The sequence below is a fragment of the Galeopterus variegatus genome, unplaced genomic scaffold (genome assembly GCF_000696425.1).
Source record: "Galeopterus variegatus unplaced genomic scaffold, G_variegatus-3.0.2 Scaffold2486, whole genome shotgun sequence".
NCBI classification, from domain to species: domain Eukaryota; kingdom Metazoa; phylum Chordata; class Mammalia; order Dermoptera; family Cynocephalidae; genus Galeopterus; species Galeopterus variegatus.
This window is the reverse complement of record NW_007728597.1, coordinates 51,734-79,618: the sequence shown is the minus strand read 5'-3', so window position 1 is coordinate 79,618 and position 27,885 is coordinate 51,734. Positions and strand designations below refer to the sequence as shown.

Sequence of the window (27,885 nt, the reverse complement as noted above, 5' to 3'; positions counted from 1 at the left end):
CATTCTTTTAATATGAAGAATTACATTGATACTTCAAATGTAAACTAAGCTTGCCTTCCAAGGATAAATGCCTCTTGCTTGTGATATATTATCCTTTTAAACAAGGGTACTTCAAAAAGTTCATGGAAAGATTTGTATTATCTTTTAATTCCATTTTTTTCCATGAATCTTTTGTTGTACACTGATATGTTTGTGGATTTAATTTTTGCCAATGTTTTGAGCAGGATTTCTGTGTGATGTTCACAAAGGGCACTAATCTGCAATTTTCTTAAAATGTCTTTGTCTAGTTTTGGTATCAGGGTAACGCTGGTCTCACCAAATGAATTGGGAAATGTTCCCTCCTCCCTTATTTTCTAAAAGCTTGTGTACTCCTAGTATTATTTCTACCTTAAATGTTTGATGATATTCAGAGAAGCCATCTGGACTTGCAGTTTACTCTATACAAAGAATTTTTTAAATTATAAATTCAGCTTATTTAATAATTATATGGTCATTTCTTTTTTTTTTTTTTTCCTTTTTGTCTTTTTTTGTGACCGGCAACGGATCGCAACCCTCAGTGTCACGCCCGTACCGGACCAGGACCGGCAACGGGATAGCAACCCTCAGTGTCGCGCCCGCACCTCGCTCAGCCAGTGAGCAGCCGGTCTGTACGTGGGATCCAAACCCTCGGCGGGAGCGCCGCCACACTCCCAAGCGGCGCACTGTAACAGTGTGCCACCGGGCCGGCCCCCATATATGGTCATTTCTTATGTCAGTTTTGGCAATTTGTATCTTCCAAGGAATTTGCACATTTCATATAAGTTGCTAAATCTGCTAGCATAAAGTTGTCTGTAATATTCTCTTATTCTTTTAACATCTATAGGATCTATAATGATGTCCTCTCTTGACACCTGCTATTGGTAATGTGTCTTCTTCTTTTCTTGCTCAGTGTAGCCAGAAATTAATAAATTTTGTTGATCTTTTCTAAGAACCAACTTTTGGTTTCACTGATTTTCTCTATTTTTTTGTTGTTTTCTATTTCAATGATTTCTGCTCTTTATTATTTTGATTATTCTATTTACTTTTGGGTTAATTTGTTCTTTTTCTAGATTAAAGTTACTGGTTTAAAAACTTTCTTCTTGGGCCGGCCTGTGGCTCACTCGGGAGAGTGTGGTGCTGATAACACCAAGGCCCCGGGTTCGGATCCCATATAGGGATGGCCGGTTCGCTCACTGGCTGAGTGTGGTGCTGACAACACCAAGTCAAGGGTTAAGATCCCCTTACCGGTCATCTTTAAAAAAAAAAAAAAAAAAAAAAAAACTTTCTTCTTACTTAATATAAACATTTATTTATTTATTTATTTATTTATTTAAAGATGATGACCGGTAAGGGGATCTGAACCCATGGCCTTGGTGTTATCAGCACCACACTCTCCCGAGTGAGCCATGGGCTGGCCCTTAAAATAAACATTTATAAAGTCATAAGTTTCTAAACAATGCTTTAGCTATATCCCACAAATCCTGATGTTGTGTTTTATTTCATTATAATTCAGTTCAAAATATTTTTTAGTTTCCCTTTTAATTTCTTCTTTGACCCAGAGTTTATCTAGATGTGTAATATTAAATTTTCAAATTAGGGATTTTCTAGGTATCATTTTTGTTGTTGTTGTTGATTTCTAATTAAATTCCATTGAGAACATATCCTCTATTATTTGAATCCTTTTAAATTTATCAAGACCTGTTTTATGGCCCAGCACGTGCCCTATCTTTATGAATGTTCCATAATCACTTGAAAAGAATATCTATCCTGCAATTGTTGGGCGTTCAATAATGTGCACCAGGGCCGGGTGGCTGAGTCTTCTGTACCCTCACCACTGTATGTCACTTGCCCCACCCATCACGGGGAGTGGTGAGACCTCCTACTTGGTGAACGTGCCTGCCTTTTCTTTCAGTTTTGTCAGTTTTTGTTTCATGTCTTTTGGAGCAAGACGGATGCATACACATTAGGGTTTTTATATCCTCCTGATGAACTGATGCCTTTATTATTATGAAATGCCCTTCTTTATCTCTGATAAAATCCTTGTTCTGAAGTCTACACTGTCTTACAGTGTCGTCTGGCCATGACTGCAAATCTGCTTTAAAAATCCAAATGCCCCCCTTCTTTCTTTGCTCAATGGCATCCCTGCATTCCCAAACCTGTCTAGAAGTAGAAATCATCCTAGTATAGAACTGAGGAGGATAAAATAGTCATTTTCCACCACCTGTCCCAAAGAAAGGTAGCTTCCTAGACTACACACTTCTGTGTGGTCCCCCACCCCACCCCGAGACACCCCACCGACATTCATTATGGAGAACAGAGAGTTTATCTAAAGGTTAGAAATAGTGTCTTCCTATGTCAAGGACAATTCTTAATGTGAGAATAAAATGACAGCTGAACTGAGTAACAAATATGCCTGCAAAAAACAGGTCTAATTCAGTTTCATCAGCTTCCAACTGGAAGTTGGGCACTACAGGCTGGAGAACAGAGTGCTAACAGATGAATAAAACCCTTCATAGCATGGGTGGGCACCACCCACACTCCTTCACTTAGTGTCCCTCGTGTCAGAACAGACTGAAGTCAGAGGCTGGACCTCTAGTGTTGAGATTTCTATAACCCACACCCAGAACTGCAGGAATGCCTAGCACTTCTCCAAAGCAGGGAAGGCAGGGCCTGTGGGCCCTGGAAGTGAGGGCAATCTCCAAAGCCAATCCTAGCATCAGTGAGAGTGGCTTAAAATGATGAAGCTTTCGGGCCGGCCCCGTGGCGCACTCGGGAGAGTGCAGCACTGGGAGCGCAGCAACGCTCCCGCCGCGGGTTCGGATCCTATATAGGAATGGCCAGTGCGGGCGACACCACACCCAGGGTTGCGATCCCCTTAACGGTCACGAAAAAGACAAAAAAAAAAAAAATGATGAAGCTTTCCAGGCTGAGCCACACTGTACTGATGACACCAGATCACCACATTCAGGTATTTGGGGGGAACAGGTAATACTCTTTAAGAAAAGGTCATTTGCTGCCAAGCATTCACATACACTGTAGCATTTTTTCCTGGGAGTAAAAGAAAAACATCACCCCTAAAACATACCATGTACCCAAATTCAATGGATGAAATCTTGGCCTGTACAATGGACCAAAGTCCCCAGAAGAAATGGGACGCAAGGGCAAACCTGTAATTACAAAAGTGAGAAACACACATGAAAGCTGTGGTACCAGTTATAGGACAGATGAAGTAATTTCATGCTAGACGAACATTTTAACTCATCTGGATGCAAACTTTGTCTGCCTTGGCAAATCCATGGGACTATATTCTATGACGACTGAGCACAGCGGGAATACCTCTCCGTCCTCTACCCACTTCTGGCCAGTGACAGGTGGACTTGCAGGTGTGAACACACCCAACTGCCTGGCCATGGTACACATAATGACATTCACAGGATGCAGGTGAAGGCCTTGGTGGCCATGCTGGTAGAGAAAGAAATAATGTATATACAAAGAAAGAGACAGTCTTTGCTGCAAGTATGAATGTACAGCATCAGCAACCAAATAGCAGGCCTCTGAATAACTTGCTGTTATTTCTAGGAGGGAGGATGAAGCTCTCACTCTCTGAGCAAGACACTTGTCCTCAAATCCCACCCTCATCCCACCCCCCTCTTCTCACATACAAGTGAAAGAGCAGATGAGCCTGTGAGCCACGTCACCATCTCTAGGCTGTACCAAGCCTCTTTGTCACTATGAATCCAAGTTCCTCCTTGCAGTGGATTGAATTATGTCCCCCCAAAACTCACTGAAGCTTGAATTGTGTACCCCAAGTTTTATGTATCAGAAACTTGGCCCCCACTGTGACTGTTAAGAGGGTGGGAAATCCTATTATGGTGATTGAAAGGTGGAGCCTTGAAGAGGTGATTAGATTGTAGGACCCTGCAGTAGTGAATGGATTAACCATGGTGGTCAGGGGCGTGGCTCTGAGGGCTTTAAAAGAAGAGAGAGGGGAGTCTCTCTCTCTCTCTCTCTGCTCCACCATTTCACAATGCGATACTCTGTCTTCACCAGCTATGTTCCCTGGACTTCGACATTTCTAGCCTCAGAAACTATAAGCAATACATTTCATTGAAAATTACCCAGTTCCAGGTATTTTGTTATAAGCAACAGAAACTGACAAATACACTCCTCAAACAATACCTTGGGGTCATTCACAGGAAGATAAGTTTCTAACTTAGAAATGCCCGCTTAATATCCTCACCAAACCCTACTGTTTCTCTTGTGGTCCCTGGCCCAGTAGAGTGCCTTGGTGCTCCCCTTTCTGTCTAGGTTCTCCTCCAACTCCATTTTTCTATTTCTACCCATTCAAGAAATAGAAAGGGAAGATTTATGCTGCCGGTGGAGCCAAAGAGGTAGGCTAGGTGGCAGCATGCTCAATGAGGGTGATATGAAGACTCTGAAGGCCACAAAGAGATGCTTTGTGGTAACTGGGGTGGATAGAACATGGTGGGCCAAATGTACTTCAACAGCCATTTTACCGAATAATGTCACAGGAGACCCCAAAGAATAGGAATAACCCACAGGCCTCTTGACTGAAGGGATAAGCCTGAATAAACAGTGACGTAGATCTCTGTTGAATCTGGAAGTTTTGGGGCCCGGCTTTGAGAGTTGTTGAGAAAACAGTTAAAAGCAAGACTTAGAATCAATGTACATGCATGTTAATCATTTTCTAGAAGAAATTGAAGAGTCACAACATATTAGGTGGGCCCACCACTCCGCACACGTCAGTGACAAGAGTCTGCAGGTCCTTGGTGGCAGCAGCCTTGTAAAGCTGAGTCTTTCTGTGTTACAGTTCAGAACACCACCACGCATCCTGACCTTCTTGTACACAGGACCTGTTCTCCTTGCCTGTTGTATGCTGAAATTCAAAAAATCTGAACAGTCTCAGCCACAATGGAGAAGCAGCAGATTCTATTTTTGACAGAGTATAAATCCTAGAGATTATAAAGGGGCTCCTAAAATACTCATAATTGCAAGTCAGCATCCCACACACAGCCTATGAAGGGTTATGAGCTATCTTTAGAAACCAAAGAAGAAAAACATTACCTATTGACTTCAAGCAACATTTCTTCTTTTATAACAGATTTTTCTTCACTACTAAGGCTTTCAAAGTCATTTTGGAATGCAGCCAAGTAACTGGAAATAAAATGGAGCTTAAAAAAAAGCAATTATGTTAGGATCAATGACAGTTAAAAATAGACAATGTCAATCAACAGCTGTCACGAAGCAGACCCACCTACAGTGACTCTTCTGATCATCTCAGAGAAAGCCTGGCAGATCCTACCGTTGCTGCTATGCCCAGGTGCAGGAGTTCTGGAAGCTCACCTTCCCTAGCAGTAATTACCACTTAATGTTCTCCACTGCGGCCAGTTTAAGTAGTTCTATTGGATTTGATGCAGTGCTATAGGAAACTGCTACTACTTCTAGAGAAAGTATTTTTCTAAGCAAATCCCCACTTGTTTTTCACTGTCTGATCTCAAAGCAAGGCATGCCTACACCAAACTTTTCCCCAAACTGGCTGGCACTCCATGCAAGGCTGCCACAAATATGCCAGGCACGAAGCTGTAGGGTATTCTTGATGCTCACTGTAGGTGCTTCCTCAGAGAGGGAGCTGGACAGGACAATGTGAAGATGCCTTCCAACGCTAAGCTGCCATGATTATTTACACACTTATGTTAATAAGTTGGCAAAGTTTAATTTTGCTTAGGAGAATAGTTTACCTAAGGTTCTACCAGGTTCCACCATTGGTCTACATATGAATTAGCAGATTCCTGTTCTTGAACATTTTACACTAAGGCAGCAGAACACAGGAAAGTACCATTTTCTTTGCTTTATAAGAAAACAGCTGAGTTACTTCTCCTTATAAGAATCCTTTTTAACCAGTTACCTAGTTGGAATGGCAATAGTTCTTCCTTTACCACCTTTCCCAATATCTCCCATTTTCCTTTCCTAAAATTGACTTTCATGTGTTACACCACTTCCAACCAGAGAAAGTACCACTCAAGGTCAAGCACTGTCCTAGGCAGGAGGTCCTGGAAGGGGCCTTACATTGTGAAGTAAACCTGGCATAGGAAAGATGACTGCTAATACCTTTTAAATTCTATGTAACAGGCACTATTCTGGCATTCATATTTTGTTTATTAGCTCACTTAATTCTCATGACAACAATATAATGTTTGCAGATGAAGAAACAGGCACAGAAATATTCCTTAGGTTAGCAGTGGCAGGTCTGGGATTCAAATACAGGCAGACCAGTTTTTAAAACCCATTCTCAGAACCACCACACTAGATGCGTAAATTACTGGGAAACACTAAATGCCAAAATTAGCAAATGAAGAGATAAAAACTTGACCAGATTAACACCTTAATGAAATGGAAGTCAATGACACTCCCTCCAAAAAAAAAAAAGTTCTAGGCCCAGACTTGTTTTATGGACAAGGTCTACCAAACTTTCAAAGATGTTCTCGTCTTATATGAATTTGTTCCAGAAAATAAGAAGGGAGCAAGTTGCCCAACTCATTTTAGAAGACTTGTATAACAGAAAGGACATTGTTGGGTGGGAGGGGGGAAAGGGAGGAGGGAGGGAGGTTTCAGTAATGGGCCACAATAATCAACCACATTTTATATCGACAAAATAAAATTTTAAAAAAAAAGAAGACTTGTATAATTTTGATTCCAAAAAGCAGACTTGAATAATAATATAAAAAATGAACATTACATGTGAAACATTACATGAGCATACATGTGAAACTCCTAAAATAAGATAATACCTAACTGGATCCAACAGAGCATTACAAAATAACACAATTCATTCAAATAGAGCTTATCTCAGAAATTCCAGGATGGCTTAACACTTAAAAATATTTCATTTGAGGGCCGGCCCGTGGCTCACTCGGGAGAGTGCGGTGCTGATAACACCAAGGCCACGGGTTCAGATCCCTATATAGGGATGACTGGTTGGCTCACTGGCTGAGCGTGGTGCTGATAAAACCAAGTCAAAGGTTAAGATCCCCTTACCGGTCATCTTTAAAAAAAAAAAAAAAAATTTCATTTGGGTGCCCGGTTAGCTCAGTTGTTTTGAGCACAGCCTTAAAACACCAAGGTCAGAGGTTTGGATCCCCGTACTGGCTAGCCACCAAAAAAGAAAATTTTTTTCATTAATGGATCAAAGAAGAAAAAACATGAGATTACGTCAACAGACGCAGAAAGATTATTTGATAAAGATCAACACCTATAGGGCCGGCCCGGTGGCGCACTGCTATAGTGCGCCGCTTGGGAGCATGGTGGCGCTCCCGCCAAGGGTTGGGATCCCACATACAGACCGGTTCCTGCTCACTGGCTGAGCGAGGCGCGGGAGCAACGCCGAGGGTTGCGATCCCGTTGCCGGTCCCGGCCCGGTGCGGGGGCGATGCTGAGGGTTGCGATCCATTGCCAGACACGGAAAAAGACAAAAAGGAAAAACAAAAAAAAAAAAAAAGATCAACACCTATACATTACCTTTAAAACCTCTCAGAAAAAAGAACTAGAAGGGAACCTCCTTAAATTTACATTACTGCACAATTTTAGCTTCGCCTTTCACTATAATGAAATCTGCCTTCTTACTGAAAATCTCCCCTTACTAGTCTGAGAGTGCTGGCCTCTAGCGCTACTCAGTTCTTACAGCCGTCTAATTTCTCTTCAGCATGGGCAATGATTCAAATACCTGAAGACTGTTCCGCAGGCTGAACAGTCCCACTCTCTCCCTTCCTTCTTATGTAATCCTGGCCACTTTGCTTTGGACATATTCAAGTTCATCACAATCAGCCTTGAAATATGGCCAGAAGAGAGCAAATGCCGTTTCTGGCTCCACAGCAAGTCTACATTTGAACAGCTACCCTTGGAGTGTGGGCCACCTACTGGAGACACTTCATCACATGCCTGGCTCAGAGCGGGTGCTCAAGAAACCCCTGCTGAGTGAAATACAGAAGCAGCTAACTGCGTTCATCGTCCTTGGCTTCTGTGTGAAGTGCAGGGTTGACCATTATGGTAGGTAACCGGCTGCCCTTGCATGCTCAGAGAGGCTCAACTTCAGCATCACTACCTACTTATCCTCAACCCAAGACTTGTGCAGCAGGCTGAGGAATGGGAGAGAGGGGCCCAGAAGGAAATTCCCACGAGAAACGATTCTCCACACAATCACTGGCCTCCCATAATTCAGAACAGGAAAGGGAACTGTTAACACCAAAGGCATTTCCTCCAGCTACTAAATTGTGATGCCCAAAAGATTACTTTTCTCTGCAGAGTGCAAAACGAACAAAAGGTGGTCAGTGATCCCCAAAGAGAAAGCCAGACAGCAGAACAGATGTTGGGCTTTTGGGAAAACACTAGAAGGAACTACAAAGGAGGTTGTGCTCAATAAATACAGGTATCTCTAGCGGAGAGCTTTTTTTTTTGGCAGAGATTTTTTTAAAAACTGGACTCAAAAATCAAAGTTTGTATCCACGTTTAACAGAAAAAAAACAAAACAAAACATTTTTTTTTTCCTTTTTGTCTTTTTTTACTGACCGGTAGGGGATCACAACCCTCGGTGTCGTGCCCGTACCAGGGACCGGCAACGGGATCGCAACCCTTGGTGTCGCACCCGCGCCGCGCTCAGCCAGTGAGCGGGAACCGGTCACCACATGGGATCCGAACCCTCGGCGGGAGCGCCGCTGCACTCCCAAGCGGCACACTCTCCAGTGCGCCACCGGGCCAGCCCCAAAACATTTTTTTTAAATATATGCTAAAGGGTTTGTCTAGGCATTCCACAATTTACAAAAGAGACCTTTAAAAACAAAGATGTGATTCTAACTGTATAAAACTGACCTGTGTAATTTACCTGTAAAGTACATAGAAACTAGTCTCCTACCTGTTGTTTCCTGCTGGGATACTTCCGAACGTTCGCTTTGAAAAAAGGGTACTTTTCACAGTTGTAATCGTACATCCATTCACAGAAATGATTCCCAATGTCGAATCCCCTGAAATGAGAGATAAGACAGTGCATGGAATGAGGCAAGCTGGCATGTCTGGAGTCTCTGTCCATGCAGGGAAAGGTTATCTTGGGCGTGCCATCCCGGCCCACACTGGACTTCGTGAGTGGAGAGGACTGTTACCACTCTAACGACAGAGAGGCCAATGAAGTGGCTCTAAGAACCCCAGCTGTTGAAGTTCTAAAGGCACCACCTAAACCACTACTCTAGAATGACATGTGTCCTGCAGTCAGTAGTTATGAAAAGAAATTGATCTCGGAAGCCAAAAGAAAACACCTAATTCTGAAGCTTCACTACATTGCCACCCCACTAGCATGGTCAGCTGAGAAGGAGACAGAGCTACTGCTTCATGCTCAGCCACCACAAGCTGCACACAAGAAGCCTCCACTTCCAGATGAAGAAGCTTTCCATTTAGAATGGTGTCCAGACTTATTTTCTTTTATAATTGCTTCATAAACATATCGTAATTACAAACAATACCAAAATAAAAACAGTTGACTCTAACATGGTACCTGTAATTATAACTGCTGTATTCAAAGTCAATGAGCATCAGTTTCTGTTTTTCAGAATTCTCTCGGCCTTCCAGCAATAAGATATTACCTGCAAAAAGGTTTGGATGACATGACTTATGTTTCACAATAGAAGGCTCAAGTCCTTGGAGAGCTGAGCTGAGAGACTGGTTCTGACCCTCTCAGGGAATCCTAACTGAATGCATCTTTCAGATCCCAAGGACATCACCAGGCATGGACCTAGACAGTACTGCTGTCACAGGAGGCCTGGCCCTGGGCGGGGAGGCTCCTGATCCACCTGGGCGTGAGAACACCCAGAACCCTGGGCTCACTGGAGAACAAAGGCCAGCCTCTCACTCCATTGTCTGGGGCAGCACTTCCTAAATGCTTCACATAGTAGCATGCCAGAGCTCAGGCAGGCCCAAACACCCCCACCCCTACAGCCCTGGGACTTGGCTCCCCTCTGAGGCAGGCTGGCTGTGGCACACCAGCTGGGAAACTCTGTCACACACTGTCCTCAGTGAGGATGTCAGGGGCAAGCTCAGCTATCACAGGGGCCTCATGCTTTGTCCTCGCCTGCTTTTTTCCCCAAGGAACATTTCCACAGGCAGCGTTCCCATGATGCTGCTTCCTTTCGTGCTGAATTCTGGGCCAGAGGTGGGTCAGCTGCCAGCCTGGCTCTTCAGGCAAATGTTCCTGAGATCTCTGCACTCTACAACATTCAGCACCTCAGGCACTAGGGGACAGGAACTGGTAGGCCAGCCTTTGCTAGTTTTTCAGCCACTCTCCCTCCCAGGTTTCTGGTGGGAACTACAATTTTTAGGTTTTTCAACATACTACTTCCACTCCAGGAGAAATTAAAAGGAGAATTGGAGGCAGATGCCCAAAGTAGCAGAACAAAAATATATGTAACAACTCCACCTCCTGGATCCTTTCTACACTTTGCCATCATGGAGGCAGCTGGCCCCTTTCCAAGCCCCTCTCTCTGGTGGTGTCTGAGTTGTTCATTAGCCCTCACCCCGCCCTGGCCCCCACCAGCAGAAGGGTGTGGGTAACATAACAAAGCTATAGCCAAAATGTCTGCACCCTGCTTGACTTGAGATAGCTGGCAATGTCAGCTAAAGAGCAAAAGAGATTTTGGCTCAAAGTAATGGCTTATTGATGACATGCCTTCATATGGGACCGTCCTCGAAATTAAAAACAAACTGCTGAGCCTGGCAAAGAAGGGCCTGAGTTTGGACCTCAGCCACCTGAGATTGGACAGGACATGGACAGCACGAACAGCGAGAAAATGGTGGCAGAGGGGGCCACACAGTGAGATGGGACCTCTGAGGAAACTATTCAATTTGAAATCACATCAGGTGAGGTTTTGCAATAGCAGGGACATGCAGCATTGTAATCTTTTTAAATCAGAGAAACCTGAAGTTGTTAATAGCATTGCACACTGGTACTGAGAAAGAAGGTGGCCTGACCCACTGCACTGAGCTGCGCCGTGTGGAAGGAAGGGCCGAGCATGGACTGGGGAGGCGCGCTTGTTCTTGTACTGCCTTTCCAGACTAAAAAAGCCACATACGTTCACCATAAAGGGTGAAAAAATAATACGTGACATAGGAAAGTCTAAGTCCTTTATCTTAACTCCCAAGTTTATTAAATATTCTTCAAGATTTGTTCTATGTAATATTCTTTTTACAGAAATGGAATAATACCCTACGTGTTTTTCTAAAGCCGCTTGTTTCTCTTAATATATCCTAGAAATTTTTCTATTGGTATGTAAACAACTTTATCTCATTCTTTTTTTTTTTTTTTCCCCTTTTTGTCTTTTTTTTTTTTTACTGACCGGTAATGGGATCGCAACCCTCGGTGTCGTGCCCGTACCGGGGACCGGCAACGGGATCGCAACCCTCGGTGTTGCGCCCGCACCGCGCTCAGCCAGTGAGCGGAACCGGTCTCTACATGGGATCCGAACCCTCGGCGGGAGCGCCGCCGCGCTCCCAAGCGACGCACTCTCCAGTGTGCCACCAGGCTGGCCCTATCTCATTCTTTTTAATAGTTACACAATCCTTCACTGTCTGGCTGTATCGTAATTTAATGTACCTAATACTCTCTTGATGGCCACCTGGCATTTATCACACACACTGGAGGTAATCTTCTAAGTATACACACAAACCCCATGAACATAGCGATTCTTACCTTCTTGACAGTCATTATGACAAAATACAACTGGAGATGGAGTAGATTCAAGCAATGATCTGCAAAAGGAAGATTTTCCTATTACCTATCAAACTTTTAAGTCAGGTGCAAACAGTCCCATCTTCTCAGCATGGCCAGCTCAGTTTCATGCTCCAAAGTAACACATGGTCTCTATGTGACATTTTTCATGTGAATTCTAAAAACCATGTCATTTTGTGCTGACAACTCTACTGCAGCTCAAGCCAGAAATCCACACAAGACCCCTCAGTACTTCAAGCTCTCTGCTGCTTGCTGCAGGGCCTTTGCACATGCTGTTCCTCTCCTGAAGCCACCTCCCCCCACCCCACCCCACCCCCAGCTAGTCCTCCTCTTTCCACTGCTCTTGATTTGCACAGTCCCTCCTCAGAGAGCCCTTCTCTGACCACTGACCCAGAGCAGATCCCTCTATGTTGGTCTCTTTTGGTCTCTGTTTCCTTTGCAGCACTTATCGTACCTTGGCATTATTTAATGTTTGTTTTTTTGTTCTCCTAATAAAACAGAAGCTCTCTGAAAAATGCCTTGGTCACCATTTCCTCAGCACCAATCATAATGCCTGGCACAGCAGACACTCAAATATCTGAGTAAATGTAGTTGTAAATACTTGTCAGGGTAGGTATGTGAGAATCCTGCACCCAGCCTCATGCTGAGGACACCACAGTGGCCTCAACTCAGAAATCAGTAATTGAGAGTCCTACTCTGCTTCCCCCCAAATCTAAGGTTTGTTTAACTGTTTCCCTCATCCACTTACTCTCCCCTGCCTGCCCTCACATCAGAAAAAATCTGCCCAAGATACTCCATTGCCCTAGTTACCAAACCACTCCTCTGAAATGTTCCTTCCTCCATGAAAACTTGCTGGACTGACTAGAGGCAAAGTGAGAACATTCAGAGAAAACTGTAATTCCAGATGACAAAGCTCATCTGTTTAAATTCACCCTACAAAACCATTGCAAAATGCCAGATATAAGACAAGCTAAATCCATGTTTATTGAAAACAGTTTTAGTGGACTAAGAATATTTAAATGTCTGGGCAGATGTACTTACTAATCAGGAAAAAGAAGCAAATACTCACCTCAGGTTTTCCAGTTCCAAAGGCAGATTGTAACTGAGGAATTTGTGGAGCTGTTTAACTCTGGATTCCCCAGTAAATTTAATTCTCAGCACCTGATTTAAATATCTGTTATTTTAATAAAAAAAAAAAAAAAAGGGAGAGAGACAAAGGATCTCTGCTCAGTCACCAAGGCTTGTTCTTGGGGCTTTAGCTGAACTTCAGCATCCAGCACAGTCACAGCAGTCGTGGGGGCCGCTCTGGCTCCCATGACCAAGGGGAACGGCAGCAGGCTTGGGGAACACAGCATTTGAGAAAGTTCATTTTCTGCCCATCCACCCGTTCAATAGCATTTCTGGAAACAAGTCTTTCTTGGTTCAGGAATTGATTCCTATGCACAAGAAAGACTTATTCAAGAGGCAAACACCACCACCTGACAGTCTGCACACTGGTGAAACCAGAGGAAGACCTGTGACCACCTCGGGAAACCAGGGCTCACTTTTGATCCTTTTGGGAGCCACCAATGTAAAACTCAGGACCAAGAGATTTGACCACTTACTTTTCCATTGTTCCAAAAAGCCATTTTGGTTCCTTGTTGAATGGCATTTTCATACCATGAAATGTGGCCATTTTCTCAGCTATTTCTGCAGAAATATCTGGCAAACTTAATTCTTCAGTGTCTAATCGCCGACTCTGAAATATAAAAGGGAATCAAAAACTGACATTTATCCAGGTAACTTAAAAGTGTGAGATCACACAATCTTAAGAACTAGAAGCCAGTTTTTGTAGAGCATTTACGTCTCACCCAATGCACAAAATTCCCTTAAGAATGGACAATGTGCCCCCACAGATAGTGACCCAGGAATTGTTCATGGCACTTCTACAATGAGGAGCAGGCTACCACAAGGGTTTCATTTTGAACCCTTTTTATTTATTTATTTATTTTTTTTGTCTTTTTCCGTGTCCGGCAACGGATCGCAACCCTCAGTGTCGCCCCCGTACCGGACCGGGACCGGCAACGGGATCGCAACCCTCAGTGTTGCCCCCGCGCCTCGCTCAGCCAGCGAGCGGGAACCGGTCTGTATGTGGGATCCGAACCCTCGGCGGGAGCGCCTCCGCACTTCCCAAGCGGCGCACTAGCGCAGTGCGCCACCGGGCCGGCCCCTCATTTTGAACCCTTTTTAATTGTGAGAAAGCCCTTCCTCAAATTTTACTACTTTCCTATCATCTATGGTGCTACCCTCTAAAACCACAGAGTAAGTCTATCTCCTCTGCCCAACGCTAAAAGTCCACATCTTCAGCAGTTTATCATACAACCCAGCTCCTAGCCCCTGCATCAGCTGGACATTCTCCTCTGAAGTACTGCAGGTAAGATGAGGTGTTCAGAACAGGTTTTGACCAGGAGACAGCTGTGAGTTCAAGAGGAGCCATTTCCAACTGCCCCAGGTGGTGTCCTCGGTGCCTGGCCCACAACAGGCTCTCTCAGGGCAGAGCTGAACAAGGAAAGAGAGTCAAGGAGGACTTACTCCCAGCCTCTGGACACTGCCCTCCCCTGCTGTAGCCTGAGGCTATGCTAGTTTTAGTTGCCCTTTCACAGCTGCTCCCAGGAGCTCAGACCAACAAAGACCATTCCAGACTCTTCATGTGAACTGCTCCTCTGCAGAAACCGAAGAGATATTCCTCTGAAAATGTAAAGTGGTCCAGCACCAGGGTTAAGAGTGAGTGTCCCCAAGTTAGAGAAACAAACCCCAGTTCAAATTCTGGCTTTAACACTCATTTCAAAAGTACATGACCAAGGGGAAGTTACTTAATACCTCTGTGCCTCATTTTCCTGTTTCTATAAAATGGGAATGACAATGTTAAGTCCCTCCCAGAGGTGCGTGCTGCAGGATCTTGAAGAGATAATGAGTGGGAGGCCTCTAGAACAGCACCTAACCCAAGGCATGTCTCCACAAATGGCAGGTGCTATAGAATCAGAGGTGAGAGCTCACTAAAGCATCAGGCTCAATCTTCTGCTCAACTTGGAATCCTCTCCACAACATTCTCAATAAACTCTCATGCTATGACAAGGACAGGGAACTCAGCTGCTACTGGCAGGACACTTAGGACTTCTCACAGCAGCTCACTCAGCTTTCAAAAATGTCAGTCGGGCCGGCCCGGTGGCGCACTGGATAAGTGTGCTGCTTGGGAAGCGCGGCGGCGCTCCCGCCCGAGGGTTCGGATCCCACATACAGACCGGTTCCCGCTCACTGGCTGAGTGAGGTGCGGGGGCAACACCGAGGGTTGCGATCCCGTTGCCGGTCCCCGGTCTGGTATGGGGGCAACACTGAGGGTTGCGATCCGTTGCCGGACACGGAAAAAGACAAAAGACAAAAAAAAAAAAAAAAAAAAATGTCAGTAATGCGTCTGGCCATGCCATGCAGAAAATTTAAGCTACCATGCTCAAAGGTGAACAAATCTCAGGTATTCCAAGTTCCTTCTACAGCACAGAGAAAGAGAAACAGAGACTATATTCTTAGAGGTCATTACTATCACATGCCCTTTGAAAGATGGCTACAGGGGCCAGGTGAGAAGGAATTCATCTCATTCCATGCACTGGTCAAGAGTAAACCTAGAAATCACATATGGTATTAGACTGAACCAAATGAAACTGCCATTTTTGTAGGTCAAAAACAGTTGAGGATTGGCAGTTTCATATGGTTCAACCTAGTATTTCAACAGAATTTTTAAAAAATCTTGGGCCGGCCCCATGGCTCACTCAGGAGAGTGCAGTACTGGTAGCGCCGAGGCCACAGGTTTGGATCCTATATAGGGATGGCCGGTGCGCTCACTGGCTGAGCATGGTATAGATGACACCAAGCCAATGGTTGCGATCCCCTTACCGGTCAAAAAAAAAAGAATTTTTAAAAAAATCTTCACTATGCAGTAAACAATATATACAAAAGAGCACAGAACAAAATCAGTTCCACAGATGCTACAACCTATGTGTCCTAAAGGATGCCCACAGCCCCCTGCCAAGATACCATCATTATTCTGAATTGTGTTAAAATTCCCTTACCTTTTCTTTTCTTTTTCTTTCTTTTTTTTTTTTTTGTGACCGGTAAGGGGATCGTAACCCTTGGCTTGGTGTCGTCCGCACTGCACTCAGCCAGTGAGCGCACCGGCCATCCCTATATAGGATCCGAACCTGCGGCAGGAGCACCACTGTGCTCCCAGCGCCGCACTCTCCTGAGTGAGCCACAGGGTTGGCCCCAAAATTCCCTTACCTTTTCTACAAAGAGAACTTTTACCAATGTGCATGTGTTCTTAAACAACTTTTAAATTTGTTTTTATTGGGCTTTATAAAAATGGTATGATACTATTTGTAGTCTTCTACAATTTGGTTTTATCACTCCATATTATGTTTTTAGGATTCATCCATATTGCCACTTATAAACACATGAAGTGTTTTATATTTGCAAAATTATTTTAAGTACTTTAAATTTCATTTGATTCTCACACCTAACAGATGTTCTGTCTTACTGGGGAAGTTACAAAGAAAAACACAACCAGGTGCCAGGGAGCAGACTAAAGGTAAAATCTGACACAGTGAAGGTACTATCCATTCATCTAAACACATGCTCAGGGTTGGCAGCTAGCATGGATGGTGCCATTGTGCCACCTAGAAGAGAGGAGCCCTTCTGGGGAGACAGATTCCAAGATGGCTCCCTGTTTGGGGGCTGTGGGGGCTCCAGCCTCCAGCTAGATGCATATTGAGCCCTGGCAAGCAGAGCACCCCTCAGCAAGGTGTTCTGTGCTAGGCCCTGTCTGCACCACTGTACAAGGTGGCCCTGCACACATCGAGGCCTCTTGCAGGCAAAACACCCCATACGGCAGGGCAGGAAAAGATGGCCATTCATGATCCTAGTCCTCAAGGAGCTTACACTCAATTAAGACAGGGAATCTTATCAAATCTCCAAACCCGACAGGGAGGGGGATGCAGACCAACAAGGGCCAGCACTGCCAACCAAACTAGTTTGGAAGGCCGACAGCCAGCCTTTACCTCTCATGGTCACTGAGAAATCAAGAACTCTCGAGGCACAAAGCATCATGCAGGGCATGGTATGTATGTATAGAGCGGGGCAGGGGCTATATTTCAAATATGCACACAGAACGCTAAGACACAGCACACAGGTAAATGCTACAGCCACATTAAAAATGCCTCAGGACAACAAGAAAGGGAAAATAATCCTGTCTGCCTGGAAACAAAGAATTTGAGCCAAGCATAGGAATTTTGACAGGCAGATGGGTGTAAGGAAGACGGGGGGAGGCAAGTGGGAAAGCATAAACAACCTAAGGGAGAATAATGGGAGACAATGGAAAAGAATAGTCATGGCCAGTAGGGCCATGGCCAGAGATGTGGCAGGGTGTGGTCAGGGCCAAGGTGTTCAAACAGTGAGTTCTACGAAGGGCCCAGAAGTTGAGAGGAATAAGGTAAAAGGAGAAAGTTTCAGGGTAAGCAGCCTTAGGGGATGATGGAATGGTATGTTTCATATATATTTTTCATTGGGATAAATATGTCTTTGCAGGAAAAGAATGAGGTTCTGATATAAATTCAAAAGAAATCTTACTTTTTATTTCTGGTACAGTTTAATACCATAGGTCATATTTAATATTTCAAACCACAGCATTTAAGGTTGTTGCAGCAATGAGACAATCCAACTTCTCTGTCTGTGGCACATTTCAAATGACCGTTTATGAACAAATCTTACCGGGATGAACTGCTCCAGTCGGCCTTGGGGAAAGATGCCATAGAGTTTTGGCCCAAGTGACCTCTCTGCGAGAATGGCAAACATAACACTCTCCAGAACCATGGCCTCGGCCCCCTAAAACAGACAGCAACAAGTCAGGTGTTTGCTGAGTGCCAGGCAGCACAGGTGCTTTCCCGTGAGCGATCTCCTCTAATCCTCACAACCATTCTCTGATGTGTGTACTGTCACCTTCACCCCCATCTTAAATAAGAAGAAACAGAGTTTCCAAAGTCACAGATTGTGTAATATGTAAGATCTATGTTTGCGAGCATTTCAATATACTGATGAGATTTTAAATTCAAGTTTAATTTAGGTCACTAGTTCCAAAAATAGGACAATATCCCTTAGTGCTTTTTTTGTTTCTGTTTATTTTAAACTCTGTATATGTCTAACCCTTGGCTTCTCATCAAAGGCAACAAACCATCCACTCTGGCGAGGGCTGATGTGCTTTTCGGTTGAGAGTGCCTTGTGAAAGCAAAGGGCCTTCTGCCTACAAAATTGGTCTGTTGATCCAGTAAGTATAAGAATTACTGATTTAGGTCTGAGGTCTATGGTTTTTTGGTCCAAAGTGCACCCTAGCATGGGATGTCCCAGGTTTTTTCCCAGCTCTTGTACCCAACCTTTCCCTCTGTAGTTTATAATGTTTACCTTCTTGCCAAAATCTCTATGATGCTCGCATGTTCTATCTTCAGTCCTAATAACTACTATGGGATCTGTAATCATTCTGCCTATAAAAGCCATCCTTTGGTCTCAATTCAAATTCATTCCTTAGTCTGTTTCCCTTAAACAGCAAATTACTTAAGAGTTTCCATTTGTTGGGGTGAAGGAGTGGAAAGGAGGCCTTTTCAACCAGAAAGTACACCCAAATCTCTTAAAGAGCTTTCACAGTTAGAGATTCCTAGGTCCTAATCCGAGTTTGTAAGCCAATGTGTCTAAGGCGAGGTGCCAGCAGGTGTGTTCTGAAAAAGCTTTCAGATGATTCTTGTTCACCTCTTGTGAAAAAATGTGCTGTGGGGGAATGTGATCCAAGAGAAACGGTGTTTAAAACACTCACATTACAAAAAACAAACAGAAACTAAGAGGACAAACTCACTAGGCAATGACATAATACTAAATCTAGTAAGAAGAAAACAAATGAGAAAAAAGAAAAACTACTTCCAAAGCATACTGAAGTAGAAAGTAGTTCAGTTAACTTTTACATTTTGTGGGGGCAAATGGATTTGCCAGTGATCCCCCACAATTATAGTGTAACCATCACTTGTATTATCCCTACAATTATGGTCTAACCACCACCTTGTGAGGACCAATCTTTATTTGCTAATCTGCAGTTCTGGGCATATGACAATACAGATATAGCATTGATCTGCCATGTTAGTGGATTTTAGAGCAGGATTTGAAATCAGGCAGATTTTATTTTTTAAACCCTTAGAGAATGACAATAAATACCTCATATCTCTATTTAATTGGAAAAATGTTTTCACTCATTTGATTCTTACAGCAAACCTGTCCAGGAGACCCCATTTTACCTCAAGCCCAGCATCACAGAAACTCTCCAGGGGAGCTTACCCAAAGGCTTACAAAGCATCCTCAAAGTCTCTACTTCAAGATACGCTTCCCATCTCCCCCAAGCACACGTCTGGGTGCTCCACAGACCAGAGTGCCTCCCACCCTGCACAATGTGCAGAAGGAACAGAGGCTGGCATAGTAGGACAGGGAGTGCTGGGCTTGGAGCCCAGGCCAGGTAATCTGTTATTTGCAGCTCTTCACAGCCCTTTGCCATCTGTACAATCTCCCACAAAATTCCAACTCACTACTTACTCGTTTCCAATGAGTATTTCTTTTGTTTGGGTATCCAGAATTTTGTTAGAATTAAAATTTGTTTTTCAACTTTGAACTTTCAACATTTCAACATGACTAACTGAAGAGCATTAGGGATGGCACTTATACCCTCAAGTTTGAAATTTCAAGTTTTACAGATTTAAACCCTACTTTATTACTTCACTAAGTTCAGCATTTTGCATATCATGTCCACTCAGAAAAAGGGATTCTTGGGGGCCGGCCCGGTGGCGCACTGGATAGTGCGCCGCTTGGGAAGCGCGGCGGCGCTCCCGCCCGAGGGTTCGGATCCCACATACAGACCGGTTCCCGCTCACTGGCTGAGCGAGGCGCGGGAGCAACACCGAGGTTTGCGATCCCGTTGCCGGTCCCCGGTCCGGTACGGGGGCAACACTGAGGGTTGCGATCCGTTGCCGGACACGGAAAAAAAGACAAAAGACAAAAGACAAAAAAAAAAAAAAAGAAAAAGGGATTCTTGGAGTTGAGTTTCCATGTGGCCCTGTCAAGGTACTTAGATTGAATACACTATCCAGAATCCTCTCCAGAGCTGAGTCAACCCATTCCCAGAAACCAGTGCAAAGAAGATGGAAAGAAACTTAAGAACTTTCCAATTCTCTTTAGCATTGTTCTGAACACTGCAAACAAAAAAAACATTGTTTTTATATAAGATTGCAGTTCAATATTTATTCACGGTAGGAAGGGGGGGTGGTGTGTGGAGGGTAAAATTTAGAGGGGAAGAAAATGGAAGAGAAAGACCCCCAAGGCACAAGCAAGAGAAATGGACAAGTTAGGAAGAATGGTAGGTAATCTCAGGATGAGTACATCAACTACTGGTGGTCTTTTTGCAATCACTAGGTCTCCAAATACCTTCCCGCCTGCTACTTAAAGAAAGTGAGCACAGTAAAGAGTGGGCTGGACAGAAATGGCTTGGTCCGCCTCTCCACACCATGCGCTGGTTCAGCTCTAGGCCATCGAACCACAACTGGCACATTCCCGGGAAAAGTGGTACTACTTTTTCAGAAGAGAAGATCAATACCTCAACTTGAAACTATTTACTCCGACTTCAGAAATAAAGGTTTATTCATATATTCACCTAAAAAGCACTTACTGAATGTCTGCTATATACCTGGCACCATGCTAAGCAGCAGGGACACAACAAAGAACATGGCACTTGCATTCTAGCAAAAGAGAAACATACTGAGTGAGTGAGCACAGTTGCCAACTGGCAACACGACCCTGGAGGGCCATGGGGGATGTGACACAGTGTGACGGGGCGGCTATCTCTGGAGGCAACACTGACCTGAGGCTGAGGGGTGAGAAAGAACCTTAAACAACCCCACAGGAGCACAGAGGCCCTGACATGGGAGTAAGTTCAGGCAGTGAAGGTACAGGGAGGGACCAGCACAGCTGGAAGAGGGCAGTCAGGGAAAGCAGCACATGGCGGCAGCTGGAAAGGCGGGTAAGGGGGGCAAGTGGGTTGTGGCTCATGGAGGGTATGGGCCAAGGGCACAAACTGAGAAGTCTTCAACTATCAATGTTTAAAGCTTATGAATTAGGACAGAAGAGGAGCCAGCACAGGGCCTGAGAACTCCCGACATAAACACACACACACACACACACACACACACACACACATACACCCCACCCCCACCCCCGAGCAAATGTTATACAAAGCAATACTTACCCTCACGACTGGGTAACACTTTCTAATACTTTCTAGTCTATTTCATTTTTTTAAAAAAGCAACAAAGGGCCGGCCCGTGGCTCACTCAGGAGAGTGCGGTGCTGATAACACCAAGGCCATGGGTTTGGATCCCATATAGGGATGGCCGGTTAGCTCAATGGGTAAGCATAGTGCTGACAACACCAAGTCAAGGGTTAAGATCCCCTTACCAGTCATCTTTTAAAAAAAGAAAAACAGGGGCTGGCCCGGTGGCGCACTGCGCTAGTGCGCCGCTTGGGAAGCACGGTTGCGCTCCCGCCGAGGGTTCGGATCCCACATACAGACCGGTTCCCGCTCACTGGCTGAGCAAGGCGTGGGGGCAACGCCGAGGGTTGCGATCCCGGTCCGGTACGGGGGCGACACTGAGGGTTGCAATCCGTTGCCAGACACGGAAAAAGACAAAAAAAAAAAAAGAAAGAAAAAAAGAAAAACAACAAAAATGCTAACGTCTCATACCCTATTAGAGGTTTACAATCCACCATTTGAAAAACTGATGTAAGTGTGGGTAGCAGGAAGAAGAACCAGGAGACAAGGTGAGGTTAAGGGCCAGACGTCATGTGGGAGAGTGGCATTCTGTGTCAGATGCTGTTGAGGGTCAAATAGGAGAAGAGGAAGAAGGTGGCCTATGGATTTGCAACATGAAAGTCGTTGGTGGCAAAAACAAGAACAGTTTCCAAGGAGTGACAGGGACAGGGTCAGATTGGAACAGATGAAGAGTGAGTAGAAGAGGGGGAGGGAAGTGGATAGGGAATGGAAGCAAGGCGTTTAAATGAGTTTTCAATTTCTCTGTAACATTTCATTTATTAAAAAAAAATTAAAATCCAGTAATAAGAACGTTATGAACCTCTTGAGAAGACACAACAGCATTTCTGTGATATTCTAGCCAAAAATGAATAACCTCATTCCAACCAAGAGAAAACATGAGACAAACCAAAACTGAGGGGACAGTCTACAAAATAACTGATTGGTACTCTCCACAAGTATCCAGATTGTAAATAACAAAAGAAGAACTGTTACAGGTTGAAAAGACTAAGGAGAAACAGCCAAATGTAATGTTGGGATCTTGGCTAAATCCTGGGATAGAACAAAAGAAAACATTAGTGGAAAAACTTGTGAAATTCAAGTAAGGTCTGTAGTTTAGGTATCACTATTGTACCAATGTTAATGTCCTGGTTTTGATCATTGCACTGTGGTTATGTAAGACGGCAACATTAAGGAAGCTGGGTAAGGGATGTATTGTTTTTACTATTTTTTTGTAAGTCTAAAATTATTTTAAATAAAAAGCTAAAAATAAATAAATTCATATAAAAAAGACTGAAATCAAGCAATATAACAAAATGAGCTGCCAATTCTGTATGGTGGGAATAAATGTGCTTATTACGCAATTTGTACTATCCCATAATCCCAAAACTTTTCTCCAAAAAAAGGAAATTGGTGTTGTCAGTACCGCACTCTCCCGAGTGAGCCACGGGCCGGCCCTTTTTTTTTTTTTTTTTTTCCTCCCTTTTTTGAACCGGCCCACCCCCCCCCCCCCCGGGGGGGCCCCGGGCCGGCCCTTTTTTTTTTTTTTTCCTCCCTTTTTTGAACCGGCCCACCCCCCCCCCCCCCGGGGGGGCCCCGGGCCGGCCCTTTTTTTTTTTTTTTCCGTCCTTTTTGAGACCGGCCACACCGCGCTCAGCCAGTGAGCACTGTGAGCGCACCAGTCATCCCTATATAGGACCCGAACCCACAGCGGGAGCGCTTCTGCACTCCCAGCGCTGCACTCTCCCGAGTGCGCCATGGGCTCGGCCCTCAAAAAAAGGAAATTGGGACGTGAGAAAGCAGACACGGTAGATACTGTCTCAAGAAATCTTGCTAGGAAAGGGAATATAGACAGGGTGGGGCCACAGAGAGCACTTGCGGGCTGAGGAGAAGCGGCCGGGCAAGTAGGGGAGGAGGAAGGTGAGAGGGGGAAGGGACAGGTCAGCAGTCAGTCAGGCCTGGGAGAAGGCAGAGAAGAGCTGCGTGGGGTGCAGAGGCTTACAGTGGGCAGCCGAGAGCAGGAGGATAAGCAGCCATTCAAGAATGAGTTTACACTGCCCGCCTAGGGTGAGGACAGGGGGGGTTTGAAGAGAAACAAGAAGGCCTGAAACAGCCTCTGTGGGCAGGAAGGCAAACCCACAGGAGAAACTCAGCAGGCTCCCAGGCAGCGGCAAGCACCCACCCGACGCTTAGTGCCATAACCGTGACACAAAACCAGCCCTCCCAATCGTGTAGTGCTCCTCTAACAACATTTAGTGGCGTGGGTCAGCACAGAGAAGGCAAGTAGGTGGCTGGCTCTGCGGGCAGTAGACAGGAGAGTGGTGACAGGGAGCTGGGAGAGGGAGGAGGGAAGGCTCATAAGGCAGTGTGGAGGGCTGATGGAGGGCGAGCAGGCAACAGGGTCTGGACTGGCAGTCTCCATGGTGGTCACAGAGCCACAGCTGCGGGCCACCAAAGTGAGCCAGGAGGTCAGCAGGTGGCAGGCTGTTGAAACTGGCATGTCAGAGGGGTACAGTTTCTAGTGATAAGGTCTAGGGCATGGGAGGAGAAATGGAAGGAAAAGGTCATTAGGCGATGAGGAGGTCAAAATGCAGTGGCCAGAGAATAACGGCAGGAACCAGAATGGACTCAAAGACCGAGCTGCATACTGAAGTCTTCACAGAGTGAAGGTGAGTACCAGGGCAGCCAAGAGATGACAGCTATCAGAAGGGTGGAGGACGGTAGAGCCACAAGGTATGGGGTTTCTACAGAGGAAAAATGGTTGGCAGCAGGAACAGGAAGTAGTAAAAGGACCTCAACCCCACCAGTGGCCCTGAGACACTTTGGAGGCAATAAGAAAACATCCTCCTCTGGAGAGGGCTGCAAGGGAGGGGTCCTCTGGGCAGCAAGGCTCCAGGAAGGCCAGTCAGTGGAGGAAATGTTCAGAAGTATGGGAGCTACAGACAAGACTGCGATTCAAAGAAGCTCAAAGATGACGACCAAACCAACTCCTCCGCTCTGACAACCAACTGCCTCTCTCTTGATCCAAAAGAATTATATGCAAAATCAGACCCCTACAGTTTTCTGGTAGGCCCTGAGGAGGAAGGGGAGGTGTAGCCATGTCTGATGGTCACCTGAGGTTAGGGCATATGGGATGGATGGGAGGAGTGGACAGGAAGTGTGTGTACCAGCAGGCAAGGGCAGACACACCTGAGATGTCAGCTGGCCCCACTGCAAGCAGCCTTCCATAGGTCTTTACTATGCCCTGCTGTACCAGGTGCAGTGGTGGAAGCAACATGGCAAGAAGCAGGAAGTGCCTGCTCTGAGTGAAGAAGCTCACGAGGGCAGCCAGCCAGTTATGTAAACCTGCACATTTACAGCCACAGGAAGTGCAAGGAGAGGCACACGGTGCTGTGAAAGCAGGAAATGGAGAGGCAAACCTCGTGTGGAGAACCAGGAAGGGACTCCCTGTGGGAGAAGTCTTTGAGCTGACCCTCACATGAGCAGAAGTGGGGGGTGGGAAACGGGTAAAGGCATGGAGCCAGCCAGAAGGAAAAGCATCTGCAAAGGCCCTGTGGCAGGCAGAAAACCTTAGGGGTTAGGCCAGACGGCTGAAGTGCAGGGAATGAGGGGGGAATGTTGTGAGCTGAGGCTGGAAAGATCGGCAAGGGTCAGGCCATGAGGACCTGGTAGGATAAAGCCCTCTTAACTTGGCCTGAAGCAGAGTGAGTAAGCAGGGAAGATTTTAAGGAATAGGCTGATATGATCAGATCAGCAATTCAAAAGGATGACTGTGGCGATGATAAAGAGAATGGTTTGTGGGAAACAAGAGAAGAAGTGAGAGACCAGTTAGGACACAGTGACAGCTTTGACTAGGAAGGTGGGGGTACAGTGGGAGAAGCAGACAGAGCCAAGGCACAGTTCAAAGGAAGCAATCAACTTAACTCACGGTTTGGATATGGGGCTGAGGGAGAACAGAGCATCAGAAATGACTCCCTGCTTTCTGGCCTACATAACCAGCTGAGGGGACGAGAAAGAGAATACCAGAAATGGCCAGATTTTGACTTTGCTGTTGGGGAAGGGGAAGAGATCATGTGTTCAGTCTGGGACAGGGCAAGTCTGAGTGGCCTGTGAAATATCCAGGGAGAGATTACTACTGATGGTGTGAGCTCCAAGTGGGGGTCTGAGCTGCAGGAAGGAAGTTGTAACCCTTCGGCTTAAGAATCAGGTGACCTAGGGAGAGACGACAACATGAGAAGAGGGCCAGGGCCAAACTGTGGGGAGTTCTACCACCAGACAGCAGGAGGATGAGCCTAGAACGAAGACTAAGAAGAAGTGGAAGAATGCGAGAGATGTGTACTCTGTGTGTCTGTGTTGTGGATGCCTACGGGGAGGAAACATTTCAAAACGGGCAGGGGTCATGTTAAATGCTGCTGAGATATCCGTATAAAATGAAAACCGAAAATGTCCTTTGGATTTAGCATCATAGCGGTCCTGGTGATCCAACATTTTCAGCTACAGGATGTACTGCAGGTCTAAACTCAAAGAGCTCAGAATGGTTGAAAACAGAATGCCAATCACTTCCCAACCAACAACTGCCTCAGTCCTTGTCACCCCAGAGAGCACAAGTTCTAGATCCTCTTGACCAGGGTCCCCAGAGCAGGAAGCATTAAATCAAGCCGCTGAAATGTGAGGAAAAATATCAGCCCTCTTATTCCTTTCTAATTTCTATTTCTTGATTATTTTAATAATCGGTACACAATTGGTAAAATCAATATGTTGATGTGCACGTGTATCCATGTCTTAAGTGTATGTTGTGCATGCCAGTGTGTGCGCAAATGCGCGTATGCACACACATGCACACACACACAACCCCTACCCCTTATCAGTAAGCCTGCACATACTGGGAGAGAGCACTCAAAGGGTACTCGCTCCAAGGCTGCAAGCTTCCTGCGCCAGCTTCCCACTTCTGAGACTCTGCATATCAGTGCTCTCGGCTCAAGCTTTTCTGCTTACATGCATTTCCAAGAGTGGAGTCACTTAACTAAGTCTCTTGGTCTAGAAAGAAACCTTTCTAACCTGGGTATCAGGCATAGGAAAAAACACTGCTGCTTCCCCAGGGGAAGAGAGTGGCCACTAAACAACTGGCCAGTGACCCACTTCCTGATAAGAAGCCTAAGAACGGCCAAAAAAGGGCGAGAGAGATACTACAGAAGCAGAAGCCAGGTGCCTCCATGTCAGAATATCACACACAAATGCTACCCAAACCTCCATCTCTTGGCACCCCAAATGCTGTTTAGATTGCCACAAAGACACCAAACTTCCACCATCTATACTCTCAGGGGAATCCGGAATACCCATTGTTCATTCAGTCTTAACGAGGAGGCTCTGGATACGCCAAGAGCCCTTTCTCTAAGAAAGATCAGGATTTTCCAAGGGCAGATAACAAGGCACCAAAGCGCACAGAAGTCGAAGTTGGCCAACACCAGTTTACACGTCACACAGATGCAGAAGGGACTGAATTACTTACTTGAAATTCATTTTCTTTCTGAGCTTGTTCGGATCCCTCTTTATTACAGGACCTCTACGAATGAGAAAAAGCAAACACTTCCGGTGAGATGGGGAACACTAAGCAGACACTAACTTTGCAACCACCAGAACATCAGGGTTTATAAAACATTACAGATCTTTAATCAGAGTTTCTCAGCCCACCGATGTGATCGGCAGCAGTCTAAATGCACCAGCAGCCTCCAACACTAGTACCAATGCCTTAGCAAATGCTTCCATTGCTTTACAAGATAAGGGATGTGCCGTTGAGACCAAAGGGCTGCACGTCTCAGAGCCATTCCCATGTACCTTTCACAATTTCATTGTTAGAGGAAAGTCAACTGAGGGCACTCTTCCAACCGAGCCTTCTAAAGACAAGCGGTCAAGCCGAGTCTCTCACCCCTTTAGCTATATGGTTCTTTCAAGTCAACCTGCAAGAACAGGGAGTGTCAACACACCTTTGGACAGCCGTGGTCAGCAAAGAACACGGACAAAGAAAGCACTGTGCAGGCAGGAACTCTGGCACAGAATCTGCACAGATGCACCCTGCCAACTTGCCACTTTCACAGACTAAACCCTTCTGGTTCAGCCAGTCACCAGTTCAATCTGAGTTGCTCCTCCACCAAAAGAGGATTGTGTGAATTTAATAAAGTCCCTAAAATTATTTTAAATATTAACATATTAAGGGGTACTTTACAATACTTTCCTCAATGAAATTGCAAATTATTGGCAACCAGGATTTTAGAAATAACAACATACTAGATCATTAACTACTGTAAGCAACTCTTAAGCTACAGTCTTTCTTCATGGCACAGATCACATATTTTAAAAGCAACCCCCACCCCAAGTGCTTTAAAAATCTTCACACTATCTTTAATAAGGGAATGGGGAAAAGTAAAGTCAGAAACTTGGGTGTCATGTCAAAATTTTATACTCAAATATGGCCTCTAAAAGTATATTATTTGTTACAATTAAACTAAGTCTGCTTAAGTCAGACACAAAAGGAATCCTAAAAAGGAAACCTCTTAAAAATTTTAAGGTAACAGATTCTTGAACATCCCATGAAAAACATACCTTTCCATTCCACAGCTTTATCAAAAATACCTGTACCAAGGGTGAAAAGTATGGACAGGAAAAAAAA

General features: G+C 45.2%; 1 protein-coding gene across 1 annotated transcript in view; it reads right to left on the bottom strand.

Moving 5' to 3' along the window:
• CHKA (choline kinase alpha) overlaps window positions 1-27,885 on the bottom strand; it is a 71,986-nt gene that overhangs the window by 4,236 nt on the left and 39,865 nt on the right. Inside the window, exons 5-13 of the mRNA XM_008581905.1 lie at window positions 26,728-26,781; window positions 17,600-17,713; window positions 13,408-13,541; window positions 12,873-12,977; window positions 11,765-11,823; window positions 9,578-9,665; window positions 8,945-9,053; window positions 5,104-5,210; window positions 3,104-3,185 (exon numbers count right to left, since the gene is read on the bottom strand). Of these exons, the coding sequence (XP_008580127.1) occupies window positions 3,104-3,185; window positions 5,104-5,210; window positions 8,945-9,053; window positions 9,578-9,665; window positions 11,765-11,823; window positions 12,873-12,977; window positions 13,408-13,541; window positions 17,600-17,713; window positions 26,728-26,781 (852 nt within the window). The remainder of the gene's footprint in view (window positions 1-3,103; window positions 3,186-5,103; window positions 5,211-8,944; window positions 9,054-9,577; window positions 9,666-11,764; window positions 11,824-12,872; window positions 12,978-13,407; window positions 13,542-17,599; window positions 17,714-26,727; window positions 26,782-27,885) is intronic.